We start from the raw sequence: 20433 nt of genomic DNA, 5'->3' as shown, positions 1-20433 counted from the left end.
TCATTGCCTACTCAGTTGCTAATTGAATAGTGAATAACTGAGTACTTACATCAAAACTGAATCTGATTTTTCCTCATTTGTACAATAGAGATCTTATATTACAAATGAAAATGATTTTCTTTGTTGTCCCAAATTGAATTATTATTAAATCGTTATTTTACAGTTACAGGATTTGCAAACTGGTAGGGCCAGGCCTGCTAACATTTTACCCTGTCCTCCATTTTACCTACCAAAGATAATACTTGCCTCGCCCTTGAAGACTGTTAGCGTTTGAAGGTTTCAGTTTGAAGTATTCTTTTTCCTCCCCTCCAGTTGTGAAATAAGAAAACTGTTTGACAAATGGGAAATAAAAACAATACCTTTAATAAAAACTAATGTTCAAGAGGGTAGCATATATCTGTGGGCCAATGGACTTCCTATTCCTGCCCCAGAATTAGATTTCACCACCTAGGTACAAGCAGTGATCAAAACCAAACCAAACACAAAGCTATGGGCTTCCCATGTGGGGTGACCCTTGTGAAACCTCACCAGTGTATAAAGTAGCAAAACGGAATGTGTGCTCCCTTCAGGTAGCAGAACCCCCCAGAGCGAAAGAGGAAGGGAGCCATGCAGCTGTTTCCCCCTGCAAAGGTGATGACCAGATTCCTTGGTTTGATTCCATTTTCACATATCAGATCATTGGTTAAATCTAGTAGATTTTTTGATGATTGAGGTAAAATGATAAGCTCTTTACCTGTCTTTTGGTGTCATTTTGGACTGTTGGTTTGAACACATTTTAGAAATTGATTAAAAAATAATAATTGAGGGGCTAATTGTTGACCTTACTTATAGTTTGTGAAAGCTGAAAGGATGTGGACTTGAGAACCAGATGACCCTGAGTCAAAAGGAAGACTCTGCTACTTATTATGTAAACTTGGGAAAGAATGAATTCCTCTGAACCTCCATTTCCGCATCAATAAAAACTAAAATGGAAATGATACCTATCTCATTATCCTCTTTGTAAGTATTATATTAGGTAACAGAATCCTCTAGGACCTAGAATATGATAGATAGCCAGCAAATGTTTTCCCTTCCCTTTGCCTGAGAAAAATAATAAAGTAATAGGTTAGTTGGCTTTTTTCTTGAGATTAATATCAATAGTTTTGATAGGCTAAGCCAGGGGCACTTTTACATTGTTACTATGAGGTTTTTGACTTTTTCATTGTGTTTTTATGTCATTTTTCTGTTTTTGCATTACATTTTATGCCTTTTGAAGGTCAGCCTTTTCTCTCATTTTACATTTCTTCATAGCGTCTCCGCATTCTGTACATTATATAGATTCTTTTTTTCTATTCTCCAATTAGTAGACACTTAATGAATGGCTTTTGAATGGGTTAATTTTTATGCTAGTACAAGTCAACTAACCCAATTTCCTCAACAAATAAATTGCAAGAAATAAAAAAGAAATGAATAGGAAACTTGTTGATTAAAAGATGTGTCAGACACAGCAACAGTCACAATATGTAGACTATTTCAAACAAATAAAACTTTCAGATAAAACAAAACAAAACAATTCTGATATGTATAAGACAGTTAGAAATTTTAACCCAATTTTATAAAATTAAGGAATTATTAACTTTTTAGGTGATATAGTGATTTTGTGTTTTTTTTTTTTTTTTTTTTGTTTGTTTTTTTTTTAAGTGGAAGTACTGGAATTGAACCCAGGACCTTCTGCATGCTAAGCATGTGCTCTACCACTGAGCAATACCTTCCACCCCCAGGTTTATGTTTTTTAAAAAGAGGTTTTTCAGAGTAACATACGGAAATATTTTGTAATTAAATGATATATTTGGTGTTTGCTTTGAAATAATATGGGAGGTAGGGAAATAGGTGGGGCTATAGGTGAAGCAATTCTGTACTGAATAATTGTTGAAGCGAAGTGATAACTGTGGGTTCATCATACTCTTTGTTTGTTTTTGTATGTTCTCCGTAGTTAAAATTATTCTTACTAAATTTGCTTCCCATCCTCTGAACCAGGACTGTCTCTCTCTCTCTTTTTTTTTTTAATAGGTAAGATATGAGCAACTTTAATACCACAACCAGGCTAGTTATTACTTAAGAGTACCACTGAATGCAACTGTCAGGAGTAAGGGTCAGCCAAGATAGAGAAGAAAGGGGAAGATGGAGGAAGAAAGGAAAAGAGTAAGAGAGAGGAGGGAGACTAGAGAAAAGGAAAGAAGTGAAGGATAGTAGATGGTTCCCTCTTAGTTACAAGTCTCTTATTCTCATTCTAAATTTTCTTTCAATTTCACCTCAAAAGGATACCAAAGATAAGTAGGAACCTGAGATTCTGCTCTATAAGTTCTGTCAAAAATGTTTTGTAATAAGGAGAAAGAAAAATAGCTGTTTTGTTTCAATGTATCAGCCTAGGAGACTAAGGATTCCCCTTTTTTCTATATTCCTTGTAGATTTAGTATACTGTAGCTATTGCATAGATAGTATGTCTCTAAGTGTCTGTGGGTACTGGACTTTGCAGAAATTCTTACATAATCTTCCACATCACTACCCAGGAACTGGATAGAGTTTTCTCTTCCTTTTTTGGAGACCTTATCCCTTTGTTTATAATTGGCTTTTGGCATTCAGTTCTCACTGTGGCAGCCAGTCCTCACCTCTGCCCCTTACCTCCAACCTCTGCCCCATTCCTAACTGTAGTTTAAGATCATGAGTTTGACAAACTAGGTTAACACTTTTCCAAGGACTAGTTCTGTTCAGATCACTTTTTTTTCTTTTTTTTTGAGATTCAAGGTATGTTAGGAATTAGAAGAGCATGGGTCCAGGAGTCGGGCCGTATGGACTCAAGGTTTTAATATTCTATCCCAGTTAAAAAAAAATAGTATGTCAGACTTCAAGAGACTTGTGGGTTTGTTTTTAAATAGGTAATAGATATATGGACTTGGGATAAAATATGAAAGTTTCAAACAAGTATAAAGGAAACAAAGAAAAAGTGTGTTTTCACCACATCTTCTGTGTACCTAGTTCCCATTTCCAGTAGCCATCACTGTTAACTGTTCCTTGTGTATCTTTTTAGAGATATTTCTATGTACGTTATATCAGACTTTGAAAAATTATATAGCCAGAGTTCTTCGTGACTTGTAAAAAGCAGGCTAGAACAAGGATTAAACTCTATATACCTGATGTATTGTTGGGTGGTTGCATATGTACATTTTATTTTGATCTGGAAATAGACTAGGCACACATAACCTTTCACATCCTTGGGATAGGCCACTTACTTTAGGTGTGTAGCATTGCCAGTGTTTATTGTTTGGGGAATCAAAAATATTTCTGTAAGGACCACAGGAGCAGAATTTTTTGTGACTTTGAGACTTAGGGCCTTAATAAAACCAGATCCCTAATCTACCAGTGTGGGTTTTCTTTGAATGGATGGTATCAGGGTGAAGAAGAGAAGGGTTGGTATTTCCCTACTTCCTGTGTGTTTGTGATCTCTGTATTTCTGACCAAAATGAAATTGTGTCAAATGATGAAAATGGGGTAAATGACAAGGTAGGGCAAAGTAAACTACAGGCAGACATTATCTTTTCCTTTGTCCTTTCTCCGTCTGAAGCAGCTGTGTTGTGGAAGAGGCACGAATGCTTTTCTGCACGCCACCAACCTCCAGTGACGCTGCTGTTCCTTTTCACTTTGCAGCTCCTCCTCGGGCCATGTGTCCTTCCAAACGCAGATGATCCACCAGCCAGGCTGAGTAGTGGAGGGTTAGGTAATGCAGAGTCACACTGCATGGGGCTCAGTTGTACCCCACCCATGTTTTCCCCAAGCAGCTGTCATGTTCAGACTTAAGCTACTTAACCTTCAAAGATCCTTTCTCTTTCCTGAGAATTTATGACATTTTTCGCTCTGTTATCTCCTGGTATGTAGGAGGTATTGCCACACTGACAGGTACCCACAAACTTGTGGTATAGTTGGTTATTCCCTGGGATGCAGGCATGGGCTTGTGCTGCCTAAAAACACTGTGCCTTGCTAAAATTGCCCATGTACTCCAGCTGAGGGTTCTTGCTCTAGTCAGTCTATGTAATTACCAGTCTTGTGTAGGAGATTTTTCCTCCAGCTTATTTGGTTCAGTTCAAATGCCTTTGCTCCTTGAATGTTCTACTTTGACTAGACATTACCTATTGCCAGGGAACTTAGAAGTGTTTTCCTTCCAGAAGGGAGAGAAGCAAAGGATGCAGGGTCATGCATAGGCCTGCTCTACATGTTTACCCAGCTGTTTGCACGGTTTGGATACTGTCAGTGTTTAGGGTTTCCGATAGTTGACTCTGTTTAACGAAAAGTGAAGTGATATAACAGAGGGAATGTTGAATAAGACTGAGCATCAGTTTCTAAGTTTTAGAAGGGAAATAACACATCCCCTGCTCTACCTCACAGAGTTGTGGGAAAGATGAAATGAAAGCATAAAGGTGATAGGACTTAAGATACTGTTAAATGGTTAGACAAAAAGATACAGAATTCTGCATCAAACTGCCTTGAGGCTTTTTGCACAGGGAGGAGGTTGTTTATCCAGTCTTGAAGAAAGCAGAGTTTCTTAAGAGCTTCTTGTACACCTGAGTCTTTAAGGTAGAATGATTGGTTCATCATTCAGGATCCCAAAAGGAAACAGGTGGCACATCCAAACAGAGTAATTTGAGAAAGACGAAATAAAGGGATTAATTACAAGAGGACTTGGGGGCACCAGTGAGAGCGAGCAGAGTACCCTATGGCCAGCAATTACAGAGCCTACATTACCTGAGATCTAAAAGAGCAAAGAGAGAGATGACCAGAATCTAAGAGTAGCTGTGTGGAGAGAACCGTGGGCCTCAGTAGAGGTATGCCGCTGGATCACGGTATCCTGGCAGGGAAAGGAGCTAGGAAAAGAAATTACTCTGGCCTCCTCCTCCTTCTCTTTGATATCCTGCTGGTGTGCATCTGGTTAGCCAAACCCAGCTGGAAGCCAGAGGGCGAGGGAGCATGTTCATACTCTATATGGTCAGCTTCCAAGGCATGGAGCAAGGTGGACAAGAGTGGCAAGTGGATCTGGAAGGGCAAATGGGTTCCTGGGCAGTATGTTTGGCTTCACTGAGGATTGTTTGGTTGTTTAGACTTGGGGTTTTAAATTGTCAGTTTTATGCTTGAGGCCTAGTTTGAGTACCACATGGTATGAATGTAAGTAACTCCTTGGTATTCAAGGGACGTGGAAAACAAATTGCTGTTATCGTGGTAAGAGTCAAAGAGAAGGGGGGTGGAGGTGAGAACCTGGAGATGGTGTCAGGTTTACTTGAGCTAAGGGGAAGCAGTAGAAAGTAGAGTCAGCTTTTAAAACCAGGTTTGGTGGGCAGATCTGCAGTATGTGTTCTCTGACTCAGGTTCCACATGTTCCAGAGATACCTGTCTCTTTTTGTTTTGTTTTGTTTTTAATGTTACTATTTTTTTTCTTTTTTGGGGGAAGGGGGATTACAGGGAATATCCCTTTCTTGCTCTGATATGGCTTAATGTCTGATTCATATTTCCACTTGAATTTCAATACAATATATTAACCTTATGGCTTCTCATGGCTTTTCTGCCTGGAGATGAAGTAGGGTGATGCCGACCTGGGCTGATCCTGTGCTGGGTCATGCTAACCTGTGGTAGCCTAACATCTCAAGATGTTTTCAGTGGTTGGGATGTCCTCTTCTCTCTACCCATCCCTATCAAATTTTTTTCACTATTAAATTTCTATAACAGCTTTATTGAGATACAATTCACATACCATACAATTCATTCATTTAAAGTCACAATTCAGTGGCTTTTTATGTATTCACAGAGTTATGCATCCATTACCATAATCAATTTTAGGACATTTCATTACCTTCCAAAAGAACCCCCCCCCCCCCCCCCCCCCCGCTTAGCGGTCATCTCCCAACTCTTTCATTACCTCCCTCTCCCAGCCTTAGGTAATCTACTTTCTGTCTCTGTAGGCTTGCCTGTTCTACATGTTACATATAAATGGAATCATATAATCAGTGGTCCTTTTGACTGGCTTCTTTCACTTAGCATGTTTTCAAGGTTCATGTTGTAGTGTGTATCTGTGCTTCTTTCTTGTGGCTGAGTAATAGGCTTATGGATGGATAAACCACATTTTATTTATCCATTTATCAGTCAGTAGTCGTTTGTGTTGTTTCCACTTTGGGCTGTATACAAATAATGTTGCTCTGAAACTCATGTACAGGTTTTGTGTGGACGTACGTTTTCACTTCTCTTGGGTACATACTTAGGAGTGGAATTGCTGGGTCACGTGATAACTCTGTGTTTAACTGTTTTAGGAACTGCCAAACTGTCTTCCAAAGCAATTGCATCCTTTTACATTCCCACCAGCAGGGTGAAAGGGTTCCAGTTCCTTCACAGCTCACCAACACTTGTTATTTTTTATGTAATCAAAGTTACTTTTGATCAAAGCTATAGTCTTTTTATTACAACCACCCTAATGGATATGAAGTAGTATGTCATTATGATTTTGATTTGCAGTTCCCTATGGCTCCCCATTTAAAGTTTAATATCCTACTCATCCTTCAAGGTGCAACTCAGACATCTTTGAGAAGCTTTTCCCTCAGGAATTGTTTCTTCTTCCCTGCTCTTACACCACTTTGCTTGGATCCCCATTAGCACACGTGTTTTGTTCTGCTAGTTATCTAGCTTGTACTCTCTGGTTTGTGAATTACTGAATGGCTCCTTGTGGGTATGTGTTTAAATTTATTATGAAATGTTTCACTTATATATGTACTCATCTGTGAGTCTGCGCTGCATCAAGCAGGACTTGCATGTAGTTGGCATTCAGATATTTACTGAATGACTCAAATAATGCAAAGGGTCTCATGAGTGAGTACTTTCCTGGAAGAGTGGACTTTCTTTTATTGGGAGATATTATGATAGAACTCAGGAAATAATGTATTTTAGGCAAAAATGTTCAAGTATGTTATATGTCTTAGAGACCACTGGCTCTAGGAACTTGCTTGTGAATCATCCGTATCCAGGTTGTAAATGGAATTTTGATGTCAGGCCACTGGATTGTTTATCTGTGAGACTTTCTTAGGGGTTTGTTAAGACGATACACAATTAGCAAATCCCCTAAGTTTGTTTTACTCCTTTCAGCAAATAGCCATGCCTATAGTCTGTGCTAGGAACTTAAGTAGACACTAGATGTGGGATGGGGTTTTCTCTTGCTCTCGTGGTAATAAAGTTAAGGGCCCAGGATGGGGATGACTTTCATAGCAAATGAATGGATGCAGGATTTGTGAATTTCGTTAAACCATGCAAAATGAACACTTGATCAGAGAGCCTTATTTTGATTTTAATTAATAAGTAGCTCATCTGCCTGGATCCTTCTCTTAGAGATCTGATGGAAGACTAGTGATTAGGAATTAGGCTTTGTATCGCGTCTACCATTACGATCTCTTACAAGAGAACAAAGGGAAAAACACTCTTGTGTCTCTTAGTTTCCTGTAACTCAGCAAGGCAGGAAACCTAAAATTCCTGCTACAGGAAGAGGGGAGTTTGATCTTTCTTTTTCTGGATGAAGATGAAGGAGTTATTTCTCTGTCCCCATACTATAAGCCCTTCCCCAGATTGTTACCCCCAGAGATTCTTATAAGCTATCTTACAGCATAATTCTCTGCCCATCCTTTAAACATCACCCCACCAATCTTTAGGGGACTAAAGTCTCTTCAGTGTTTTATCTGAAATGTCTCAGCCCTGAATAATAAAAGAGCAAAACAGAAGGATTGTTTTATAATCTAGACATAAGTAACTTTCTGAGGAGGTCAAAGAGAGGTAGTTCTGAAGATGGTCAGGGCCAGCTTGCTGCGTAGGTATCCAGGTACTTTGCCTCACAGCCTCAAATCTCTTCATGTACTTTCTATAAAAACACCTCTTCAATATGAAAATGAGTATATGTATATATATGCATGACTGGGACATGTATGCTGTACACCAGAAGTTGACACATTGCAACTGACTGCACTTTAATTTAAAAGAAAAAAAATCTCTCCAGAGTTTTCCTGGATCCTTAAGAACTACTAGGGGAAACATCAAATCTGCAGACAAATAACAGCTCAATATGGGTGAATTATCTATAGTTTGCAAAGGAAGGAGAATTTTGTCCTTTAAATAGAAGACCTTCATTTTTAAGACTCTAGATTTTAAAAGAATAATCATAATTGACATTTCATACTTTCTGTATGCCATGTTAAGTACTTTATATCCATTAACTCATTTATCCCACCTTTCTTTGACTTACTTTTATGTGTGGCTATTTTATATGTGGCTCTGCGAGAGGAGTGGCCCTTCTGGAAAACATCCAAGGCCACCCCTTCTGGTGTCCTCACACACCTTTTAGTGATAGATTCTAGTCTCCAGCCAGTCTTATATCTGCTGTTGGGAGGAAGGTATAGCTCAGTGGTGGAGTGCATGCCTAGCATGCACAAGGTCCTGGGTTCAATTACCAGTACCTCTGTTTAAAAGAATAAGCAAATAAGTAAGCCTAAAATTACCACCCCTCCTTAAGAAAAAAAAATTTTTTTAAAAAGGAAACAAAATTTTTAAAAAAGAAAAAAAAATTTTTTTTTAAATCTGCTGTTCCCTAGCATTTGCATTCAGTCAATTCATTTTTGCAATTCAATGAATGTTTCCTATTCTACCTTGATAACCTATTGCCACAGATAGGCACTTGGGTTTCACTGCCAGATCCAAAGCCAAAATGCCCTAGCCCTGAGATTGCTTCCCACCTTCAGGGATCACAGTTGAAATTCCTCCCTTTCGCAAAGAATTAGTGAAATACGAGAACCTTCTAAAAGCATTAATACCTCATTTGTAGGCCTACATTTCTAAGGCACTGCTTTAACTTTTAGCTAAGAAATCAAACTTCAGAGCTCTTACCACACTAATTACTGGGCTTTTCATGCCTTCCCTGCCTAGTCCTGTTATTTTTAAGATATTCAAACATTTACTAAATGCATGAATTAACCAATATTTATTCTAACAGTACTCAACATATATCCATCAAGCAGATAACTTCACATTCTGCAAGTCTGAATTTAACTTCTATACTTTTTCCTGATCCCCCTTCATGTCTAATATCTCCTAGCTACTCTCACCACCTCTGGTCTCCTACCCCTCCAAACCAGCTTGGATAAAGCTGCAGGTGTTAGCTTTCTCATGTCATTTCTCTGTTTATAAACCCATTAATGTTTCCCAGTCACTTCCAGAATTAAATCTCCTTCATAAGAAAACTCATACCTACCCTATTCTGCTGGATAGCTTTACATATTCCTTTGCTGCTTGATAATATACTACCATCCTTTATTTCAAAAGGCAAATTTAATACCATCCCAGGTATCTGGGCCAAATGTGAGGGTCCTTGTTTTAAAGAGTTCAAATCTTGAAATCATTAGGGGCATAATACAATTGAGTCCTCTTCTAAATGACCACTAATCCAAACACCTTTAAGAATTCCACCTACATGAATACAAACCAAAGTTATAAGTGGAAACCTACCAGTTTTTTTTTTTTTTTCTTCTAGGAGCCAAACAAAACTACATGTCATCCAAAGATACGAAGCTAACAGATGGATGCTCCAGTAGCATCCCTTCCTTAAGAGAACCTGGAGTACTGACAGGTCAACCATTTCCATTTCAGCTCCTCTAACAACACTGAATTTGATCCTTACATGAAAATGACAGTTTTTCACCATAGCAATAAATATCAAGTTACCTTTAAGATTTAGACTCTGCTTCTGTTTATGAAATCTCCCATAATGCAGCAGGACTAAGGAAAACATCTTGTTCCTCATTTTCTAGCTTAGGCCCTGACAGAGGACCAGTGGCCTCAGAAGACTATTTCAGACTAGTAGGAATCAAGAGAGACAGTATTTCCCTGCCCTTCCTCCCTCAGGAAGGCTGTTTCGGTCCTCTGGACCCTCATATATACGACCCCCTTTCTCTCTTAATACATAGGTAAACGTGAATTATTAGTTTGCCTTCATTATTATGTCTCTCTGAATAGTTTATTTTGGGGAACCAGATAAGCTTTACTTTGAGGCTTTCTCATCTTTTTTCCCTCGGATTCTCTCGCACCTCAAAGTGAATATTTTTCTAATTTTTCTCTTTGGAGCCAAACCTGTATAGCAATTTCAGAAGCTGTTTGGGAATAGCAAGAGATTAACGTGTTTTGTTTTGTTTTGTTTTGTTTTCCTGAATGGTATTTTTTTTTTCCTAGTCTAATTTTCCTGGCCTTGCAGCAAGTTTATTATTGACTAAGTCAGTTTTAGATTATAGATAAGACCTTAGTATTAAATCCAAATTTATAACCATGGTAGCAAACCGATAGCTTCTTTTCAGTCTATTTCTTTCCTCAGTGACCCTTGTGTTCTTATTTGGACAGTCCTAGCATCACTGGTACTTGCTCTTAGAAATATCCTCCCATATTGGGAAAGGGGACAGGTAAACTCTCCCTGAGGCAGGTGAGCTCGTCTGCTAGTGCTCGGCATGTGATGTGATGCCTCTAGAGTTGCTTTTGCTGCCACTGTTGCTGCTCCCAGGCCTGGAATCTCACATTTAGAAGAAGCTTGGCTTGCTCAGCTAAGGATCTTAATAGTAATTCCTTAGAGGTGAAGAAAGGCAGATCTTAGAGAGTGATCTCCAGCAGTGATCTTCTTATTCTGAACTCAGGAACAAGCATGGTTGGAGTATAGGTCACAGTCTTCTTGCCTCTACTTTAAATCAGTTGGTGCACTTACGATAGGCATGATAACGGACAGGCCTAGACGGTTGGTATTTGATTATTACTGCAGATGTACTAATTCAGTGGTGGTTTCAACGTCATTCTTTAAGTGCTGCCATTTTTAGCACTCGATGTATGACTTTTACGTTTATTTGTCCTATTTTTGTCTTGTTGTCTGAAAGTTGCTTAAAAACATGCACATGCTCCCATCCCCTGCCCTGCACTTACTGCCTATCTCTGCCATCACAGAGGAATAATTCGTATTCCTCTGGCATGTGGATTGTTCTGTATGGGAAATCATAGTGTAAGTGTTGGCAAAGAGAGGGATAGGAAATATAAAAGGTGTGTGAAGAGCTGCAATAGATCATGAGTTTTTGGGCCATTCTAGAATATGGTATTGGGTTTCTTTGCTGCAGTAAAGGCCTAAGGAATAAACTGTATTTGCAAGTGATAAAAATGGGGAAATACCTCCTTCAGCATATTTAGCCAGAGCAAAGACTTTTATTTTAAAGTTTGCTAAAGGTCAGAGGGGTGAAATATGAGAGGCACATTTCACATTAATTAAGATTCTTTGGCGGGATGTTTTCCCCCCTTCGATATCCCTCGCCACCATTACCACCACCAAAAAAGGGGGGGGAGGGGGACACCTAGAGATGAAACTCGCATTTTAGAGAGAAGTAATTCCAAAGAGATTTATCCTATAAAGTGCTTTAAGGCAAGGGAGAACTAGAATATGGGTGTGATAGAGTAAAATGCACCGTATTATAGAAAATTATGCAAATTTAGAGTCTTATGAGCCATATATAAATGTATACACTAGAAGCCTGATTAAAGCATAAAGATATAAAATGTGTGATGAAGGAATGGATCCATGTTCCAGGCAACCTGGTATTTTGTCTCCAACAGAAGTACCCCAAAAATGGAGCAGAGTTTGGTTGCCTGTCCTGGTATCGGTGGTGAAAGATTAGCGATCTTTCACCCCAAATCCTGGATTTCCTTGACCATACTTTATGTATTATTCATTCAGTTAAACTTTTAAAAGCTTTAAAAACAAGCTTATTTTGACCTCTCATTATTCATGAAAGATAGGGAGGACAGTTACATATTTTCTTATTCTATGGCAGAGAGGAAGTCCTTCAGTTGTTTTTTTTTTTTTCAATTGTCCTATTGACTTCACTGCTGTTAAACCTTGGACTGATTCTTTCTAAGGGACCAAAATACTCCTCACTCTTGAGCATCTAAACGTGTAATCCTGACCTTCTGTTCTTCATGTCTTCCTGCAGCCATACGTGTCATTGTCTCAGCAGATGGCACCACCCAGTCCAAGCAGCAGTACCCCTAACAGCAGCAGTGGGAGCAGTGGGAATGACCAGCTAAGCAAAACCAACCTCTACATCCGGGGACTACAGCCAGGCACCACTGACCAGGACCTAGTCAAGTTATGTCAGTCGTAAGTCGGGGTATACGTGGGGAGGTTTCCAGGGACAGCATGGATTTGGTGATAGTGGCTTCTTACTAGATACTCTTATTCCGAAATGCAGTATTATTTTGCTTCTAGACCATAGTCGCAAGGTTTCTCAGCAGCCACTGTTAAGGAAATGCTACTTACTACTAATGTATAAAATGTTTATGTTTTTCTCTGAGGAAAGCTGGTTAGGGCTTTGTTTCCAGCATGTACCCAAGAACTGATGGTCTTAGTGGAAAGATTCCTGTCCTTACACCTTGAATAGAAATGCTCACTATCTCTGAAGATACTCACTAGAAGACAGAGCTGGCAGTGAGGATAGAAGAAAGTGGGACTAGCCAACTGAATTACACACGTAGGAGAATTTCTGCTGCTGGAGTTATTCCTAGTGACCCAGAGAAGCCCTCAGATTAGTGGATGAAGAAGAAGATGGGCAGAGAGGTTGTTACTCTGCACCTACCCCCTAAAGGCCTCTGGGGTTCCTCAGCATAGATTTGAGTCATTAGGTGGAGATAACACCATGGAATTAACCCAATTAGGAAAGCTGGAAAAATTACAGGAGTGCAGAGATGCCAGCTCAATTCCATTTGGCAGAAAAATATGTGTTTCAGATCATTTATATGGGGGACTGATTAGAGGCAGAAGTCTGGGGTGGGATGGGGACATTGATGGGGAAGGAGAAATTGAGTTTGGAAAGAGAAATAGGAACCTTAGTCTGTGTAAATTTATCATCTTTTAAAACTTTGTTGAAGTATAACAATTTGTGAAAAGTGCACAAATCGTGTTTACAGAAGAGAAAATTTTCACAAGGTGAACACATCCTTATAACAGTCCCTTGCAACCAGATCAAGAAATAAAACATTATCCACTTTTCAGAAGCCCACCTCCCAGTTGCAATCTCTCCCCCTTCCCCTAAAGGTATCTGCTCTTTGGCTTCTAAACAGTTCATTGATGTGTCTTATTTGAACTTCATATAAATCATAGTGGTGTAGCACGTATCCTTTTATGTCTGGCTTCTGTTGCTCAGTGTTGTTTGTGAGATTCATCTACATTGTTGCATGGAGCAAAATTTTCTTCATTCTTACCGCTTTATAAAATTCCATCCTAGGAACTACCAGTTTATTTACCCATTCTCCTGTTGCTGGACACTTGGGTTGTTGCCATTATGTGACTATTATGGATATCAGTAGTGCTGCCATGAGCTTTTTGGTGTATGTGTGTATACATTTATGTTGGTTATGTACCTAGGAGGAAAATGACTAAGTCATAGGATATACATTTGCTCAGCTTTTGTAGATACTACTAAAGAATTTTCTGCAGTGGTCAAACTAACTCAAACTCCCACAACAGTGTATGTACGTTATAGCTGTCCCAAAGGCAGAACATCCCCCCTACCCGGAATGTAGTTGTGTGAGGCATCAGAGGTATTCTGTACACCCCTAACTCTTCTGAAGTAGTGGTTTTTGGATTTTTGCTAGCATCAGGCTGCACAAAATCGATCTCTGTAAGGCTAGATATGTGTATAAAACTGGATGGATCCTTTCCCTCAGCTTACCTTGCTAGAAAAGTATTTAAATGGAACTTAAGAGACTTAGTCTAGGACTAGTAATTTTTTGAAGGAATGGGAATTGGCAAAAATGTTAGTTGATGAGGGAAAAGAGTATCATATCAGTCTAGTTCCTTGATTTCTTCACCTCGTGTTTCTTGTACTAAATATAATGTGCTACTAAAATCAGTCTTCTTCACAAGACAGAGGAAAAACCCAGTTCTGCTTCACTATACCTTTAGACTTTCATTTTGTCCTTCCCAATAGTTGCCTTACCTTTTGCTGTGTCTAACGGGATGAGAATAGTTAGGGTCAGCACATAGGATGGAAGTAAGGAGCCCAGTAGGGGACTGTGGAGAGGTAGGAACGAGGCAGGGAAAGAATGGGTGCAAGGAGGGGTTGTGAGGAAGGGGAAGCTGAGAAGAGCAGGGGGTGGAACCCTCATGGCTGCTGTGAGGGAGGAGGCAAACCTTTCTACGAAGGGTGTTTTCCGTGCGTAGAGGGACTTCTTGCCTTTGTCCCAGTTGTCTCTCTAGGTTGTAAGGGAAGTGAGCTTTGCTGGATCCTAAGCCCTGGTGGGTGGGAAGGAGAGGCGTGGAGGCTGGGCCTGGAACTCCTGGTTCTCTTGGAGGGGCTCCTTCCGAGAAGGAAGCAGCGCGACCCAGCTGTTGCCAGCTGCAGTGGAAATTCTGAGCGCAAAGTCTCAGGCTGCTCAGACCACAGCAAGCTCCACCCTGGGGCCTTGATAGGGATAGCAGCATGTGTGTCCTCTGGCTTACAGCCTCTTGCATCCCTTCCCTTGCCTAAATTTGGGAAAGAATCCAAGGATGTAGCCCTGAAGGGTTAGGATCGCCACATCCATTCCAGCCTCCAGGGCATTGCTTGGCTTGCTCTGTGTGATCCACTGGGTCACAGAGCCCCACTAAAATAGTCAGTGAGGGGCCACCACGGGGCGAAACAAATACATCAATCATATGTTCTTCAGATCCCTAAATGAGATGAGAGGTAGAAGAAAAAGTTTATTTGAGGTCTTGGTCTCAAATTCAGTCCCTGTCAACTGCTTTCAGTTAAATCTTATACTTCTGACTTTGTTAGTGATCTCTGTTCCGTCTCTTTAATATCTTCCCTCTCCTGGAGTGGAATGTAGAGACTGCATCCTGGTGGCACACTTCAGATATAATCCCTGACCTGTGATACTCCCCTGCTCAGGTTTGGGGAACTCCTCGTGACTCTGCTGCCAAAGTATCATTTTCAAAAAGTTGAAAAGCATAATTCTCGGACAAATATAGGCAAACACATGCCAAATGTTTATTTTACTCATTCATGAGAAAACTAGCAGGATGGTAAAATGGGTTCGAAGTGTTTGAGGGACTGAGTATTTATGGTACTGAAGAAAGCGTTGGAATAAGATTACTAGGTTACAGACAAAACTGGTTCATATCCTATAGGACAATAAAGCAGTAACCTTTGAGATGATCTTTTCTACCGGGCAGAAATTATTTGCATTTATACCAGATAAAAATCTACAAGTTAATACGTGTTTTCACAAAATCTGGGCTCTCATCAGTAGTAAATAGTAAGTCAAACAAAGAAACATCCCCCTAGATAATAAAATATACCTTGAATGGGCCTTTTAGACAGTGCTCCAGAATTATATTGAAAGGCCGTGCGGTCCTCATTTTGCCTTATCGTCAAGTTTTGGATAATTTTCTTAACACAGATGTTGCATTTGGTCTTATGCCCACTCCCCTCCCTAACACATATCTTGACAATAAGGAATAGAAGTCTTAGAATGCAGTGAAGCAGGAAAGAGCCATTTGCATTAGGTTAAAGTTGAAATCCCTTGAATATAATAATAATAGCAGTTAAGAATTTTCAGGTGTTTAACCACGTGGTAGACATTAGTGCTTTATATTCATGAACTCATTTCATATTCCTAACAATCCTATCTCAGTTTTACAGATAGTAAGACTGAGGTAAAGGTTGAATAACTTGTCTAACATCACACTTAAAGTGGCAGAACCAGGATTTGAACAAAAGCAGTTTGACTCAAGTTGACCTTCAATTAGGGGGCTAGTAGAGGGGTGAGGAATGGGGCGTCAGAGAAGAGAAACAGTTTTTCATAGGAGGAGTGGTGTTTGTCCAAAGGAAGATAAGTAATATCAAGGATTATTTTTAGTCCTCAAGGAATTCTAGCCAGAGCTCTGCCCTTACACACGCTGCTGTGTGGATGTGGCCAAGCTTCCTTCCTCAAAAGACAGTAGTTTCTTTCTAACTCGTATCTGAGTCTTATTTGGGGAAGAAGAGAGAAAGATGTTGATATTATAGGGACTACAGTTACCTTATTTCTTGTAGCTACCTTGAGGGAATGGGTTTATGTAATAAGTATGACATTTTAAATTTACTTCTTTGTTCTAAGGTTTGAGTAGGTACAGTTGTCCTAGTGGCAGTGAAGAAAGGACATGGATTCATCTAGATGTCTCAGTCTCTGTCCTGTTCTAAACCCCTGCTCCCAGATCATCATTTCGCATTTTCCTCTCCCTTAGATACGGCAAGATTGTCTCCACGAAGGCCATCCTGGACAAGACCACAAACAAATGCAAAGGTGAGAGAACAGCTGTCCTCAGCGTGGAGAACAGCTGTGAGCGAGGCCACCGCTTGCCTCTGCCCTTTCCTGCTGAAAGGCCCTGGTATTCAGTGCCAGAGAGGGGTTTCTGAGGTTTTCAAGCCCAAAAGGCTCTTAGATACTGACTCGGCTCCAGCCGAAAGCGCTGTTCTGGGGGCCCAAGGCTGGCAGTCTGCGCAGGGTGCCGCTGAGTCCCTTGGGCTTACTTTGGATGTCAAGCTTCCCCAGATTGGGTGGTGGATATAAGTATAGATTATTCCTACTTAGCAAAGCACTGTAAATGCCTTTTGGTGGTGGAGAAGGGGTGAAATAGTTTTGTTGGTGTTTGAGCAATTCTGGATAGGAATGGAGGAGTGCAAGGGAGGGGAGAGGGCTGTGCGTTGGGGTAGGAAGGGGCCCCTTCCAGCAGGTGGCTGGTTGTCTGCAGTGGAGAGGCTGTGTTTCCTACATGCCTAGTGTGTCTGGAGCACGGCTGGAATAGAGGAAGAGGTTCTTTGGGGAGTAGAGTGGGGCTGTGAATTTTTAGAAGGGCCTAGTTCTTAAAACCTCACATTTCTTAACGGGGAGGGAGGAAGGCAAGGACACCATAAAGACCTCATTGCCCTTGGCATTCTTAGCTATAAAGTGGACCAAATATCACAGGTTTTGAGGAACACATGGATAACCACCTGAAACCTCTTAATTTCTCTTCTTCACTACCACGTCTGTTACGTGGACCATAACTCTTCCTCTGTTTCCTGAAAAGCCTGGGCCTCCTGCCTCCCTTACACCCTCACCTCCCCATGATGCTGTTTCCCTGTTCCAGGCTACGGCTTCGTGGACTTTGACAGTCCTTCAGCAGCACAGAAAGCTGTAACAGCACTGAAAGCCAGTGGTGTGCAGGCACAGATGGCAAAGGTAAGGATACTACCCGCTGTCTGTTCCTCTGAGGGTTTGTGATTAGCACCAAAGGCTTCCAGAAGGCTTAAGAGCCATGCAGTTGACGGCCAAGGGCTTATTTACAGTGCTTTTTGACTATATTTGGCCAGAGAGTCAGGGCCAGGGTCCCCTTGAGCACCTCTTGGCTTGGTACTCAAACTCTGTGGCAGGCAGCTTTGTCTGTCACCTCTGTTCCTCTTGTCAAGTATTATGAGCAGGCAAGAGGGTCAAGAGGCTCCTTCCCTACCTCTGGCTGTTTCCCCATCTCCACCCTGGCCCCACTTCCCCACCCGATAGCTTGCGGTATTTTTGCAACATTCTCTGAAGAAGCCAGTTGTGCAACTCAGAAGTTCAGATCAGTGCTGTCCACCTCTCAACACTTTTCCCTGTGTGTGTGTGTGTGTGTGTGTGTGTGTGTGTGTGTGTGTGTGTGTGTAGGAGGGTGGGACTTGGGAGGGGTCTGGGAGAGGACAGCCACAGCAAGGAAAGAAACTGTTCCTCCTTTCTCAGATCTGTCTGGAGCTTTTCTTTTCATTTGGACTACTGGAAGGCTCGTGGCTTTTCTCTCCCTTCTTAGGTGGGAGTGCCCCCTTGCCTTTCTAAAGTCATTGTGAATACTCTGGGTAGATCTGAAGAGACAGGCCTGACAGCATCCTCTTCTGGAATGGTTGAAGAAACAGGAAGCCCTGAAGGGAAAGGCAGAAGAGGGATTAAGGTTGCTGGTGATCCACTGTCTATGGCAAAGTGACTGCTTAAATTTTAATTGTACAGCTCTGACAAGCTATTGCCATTTTGCACATGCTGCCCCCTGGAAGGGCTCTCCCACTTCTTTCTGGAGAAGAGCCCTCTGCCAGTAGAGTGCCTGCAGAGTTCCTCTGAGACTAGAACTTGCAGGGCTCCGTGGTGGCCCAGGGAGCTGCGCCCTGGCCCTTAGTGCCGCCCCAGCACTTGGCTTCCCTTTACCCTCTCCGCTCTTCCTGCTTTCCCTCCGTCGGGGAGTGCGCAGGGGCAGCGCGCAGGCCTTCCTCCTCTAAGGAGTCCGCTGTGACCGGAAGAGGGGGAGGGGGGACTACTCAGAACAATCTGCCGGCTGGGAAGCAAAGGCAGTCCCAGAGAGTCCAGCCTCTGGGACAGGCTGCTGGGCTGCTGGGCTGCTGGACGGGAGAGGGGAGTGCTGTTCTGCCTAGTTCTTAAAGAGACAGCCAAAACTTCATCAGTGACCTGTATTACGGGCTTGCTCAGTGCTACAAATATTAAATCTCCCTTTTTTTTTTGCCTGCACTCAATATAAACTCCGTGGCAGTGGGACTAGGTGTTACAAATAGTTGTTAAGAGTCTCTTTTTTCATATGGGTCCCTTCCTACTCTCTTTTCTAAGCTGTCGGCTGAGGGTTGGAGAGGGATAGGAGATGTGAAATTCGTGTTTTCACCTTTATTTCCACAGCAACAAGAGCAGGACCCCACAAATTTATACATATCAAACCTCCCACTGTCAATGGATGAGCAAGAACTGGAGGGGATGCTGAAGCCCTTTGGCCAGGTTATCTCCACTCGAATCCTCCGAGACACCAGTGGGACCAGCAGAGGCGTTGGCTTTGCGAGGTGAGAGATGCCAAGAATAGGAAATGATGAGGTAAATATTCTTTAAAATAAAGAATGTCGCTTAGCAGGTCACCAAAAGCCTGTGCCCACCCCCTACCCCACCCTGACCAAACTATTGGCCAGAAGTGCTTGTCAGAAAATCAAAAGTTCATTTAATTATAGGTCACAATATTCACAGACCCATTTGCTCCCAGATCTTTATCTTTTTCCCACTACTTCCTGCTACTCTAGCCTTTGTTCCTTTGATCCAGACCCAACCAGAATAAAGCAATTCCGTGTCTTCTTACAGTTTACTGAGTGGTTTCTCATCCTACGATCTCATTTAATCTTCATAACAACCTGGTGAAATAAATATTCTTCATTTTATAGATAAAGAAACCAAAGTCCCCATATGAAGTGATTTGCCCAGGGTCTCTTGGAGAGGGTGGTAGAGCAGAGTCCTTATCGTTCTGGCTTCAGGATCAGTAGGATGGAGTAGAAGATTTGGTGCCTTTTTAAGATCTGTTGAGAGACTTAGATTTTAGAACCAACTCTGCCACTAACTGCCTGTGTGACCTTGGACCTTTGTGAGCCTTGGTTACTTACTCTGTGAAGTGGAGAGTGACTTAGATGAGTGATTTTCTTAAGGTGTTCCTAGAGCTGCAGAGTTTTCCAGGATGCCGTCTTCTGAGCTTTGGTGTCACTGTCGTAGCCCACTTAGGGAGTGGTTCTGCTTTTATTTATTTTAAGATTTGCTTAAAAGGAGATTCTGTCACTTTTCTAAAAAGTTTAAAAACTACTAGACTAAGTGATCTGAAGTTCCCTTTTTGCTTTGTAATATATTGTCTGGTCCGAGAATACTCCCTTACTCTGGAGTCTTTCAGACCTTGGGAGCCAGGGGTAGGTCCTCTTCCCCTGCCAACTCAATCTTGGTAGCACCATCTGCTGGCAACCCCAAGTATAACCAAAGGGAAAAGGTTTCTAGGCTTGTGTTCATCAAAACTTTTTTTGCTCCTGTACTCTCTTAAAGCAGATGTTCCAGCTCATGGTACCTTAGTTGCCAATAATTTTTTTTTGGCCCTAGACCAAAAGAAATACTTAACAGTTCAATTTATTAAGTAATTAAATGGTCTAAACAACTCAAAAAGTGTTTATTACCCTAGCAGTTTTGTAGCTATTTGAAAAATACATTGAAGAAGAAAGTATTTTTTATTTCATGATTAAATAGCTCTACTTACTAGTGCGATGTGCGCCTGTTGGACACTGCACAGCTTCTCAAACCTTGGAATCAGACTGGACACTTACACCCTGTTTCCTGTTGTACGTTGGTTTACATTGGTTTTCTTACGGTACTTGCTTTTGCCATAGCAACTGTTGAAAAACCAGCTTTGCAAAAACACATTATCTGAAAGAGTGTAGGGTGATCTAATGTTGAAATGATGAACTATTTAGAGTTAGTAGTCCTTATAGTAGAGATCCAATAGCTTTTGCTGTGTTTTCCTCAGAAAGTTAAAACATC

General features: G+C 41.2%; 1 protein-coding gene across 7 annotated transcripts in view; it reads left to right on the top strand.

Moving 5' to 3' along the window:
• The window catches only part of RBMS2 (RNA binding motif single stranded interacting protein 2), a 60205-nt gene that overhangs the window by 26255 nt on the left and 13517 nt on the right, over positions 1-20433 (top strand). For 5 of the 7 annotated variants that reach the window (XR_004140428.2, XM_064491090.1, XM_031463674.2 and 2 more), the window contains 4 exons: positions 12063-12229; positions 16337-16395; positions 17222-17313; positions 18778-18935. Coding sequence is in view for 6 of the 7 variants with exons in the window: in XM_064491090.1 (XP_064347160.1) it covers positions 12063-12229; positions 16337-16395; positions 17222-17313; positions 18778-18935 (476 nt within the window). In the remaining variant the exon portion in view is untranslated. Of the gene's footprint in view, positions 1-9580; positions 9677-12062; positions 12230-16336; positions 16396-17221; positions 17314-18777; positions 18936-20433 lie in introns of all 7 variants that reach the window. The other 2 variants (XM_031463675.2, XM_010976843.3) reach the window with 1 other exon arrangement.

This window comes from Camelus dromedarius, chromosome 11 (genome assembly GCF_036321535.1).
Source record: "Camelus dromedarius isolate mCamDro1 chromosome 11, mCamDro1.pat, whole genome shotgun sequence".
In the NCBI taxonomy this organism is placed as follows: Eukaryota; Metazoa; Chordata; class Mammalia; order Artiodactyla; family Camelidae; genus Camelus; species Camelus dromedarius.
Note: the sequence above shows the minus strand (reverse complement) of the source record. Positions and strands in the feature narration are given on the sequence as shown.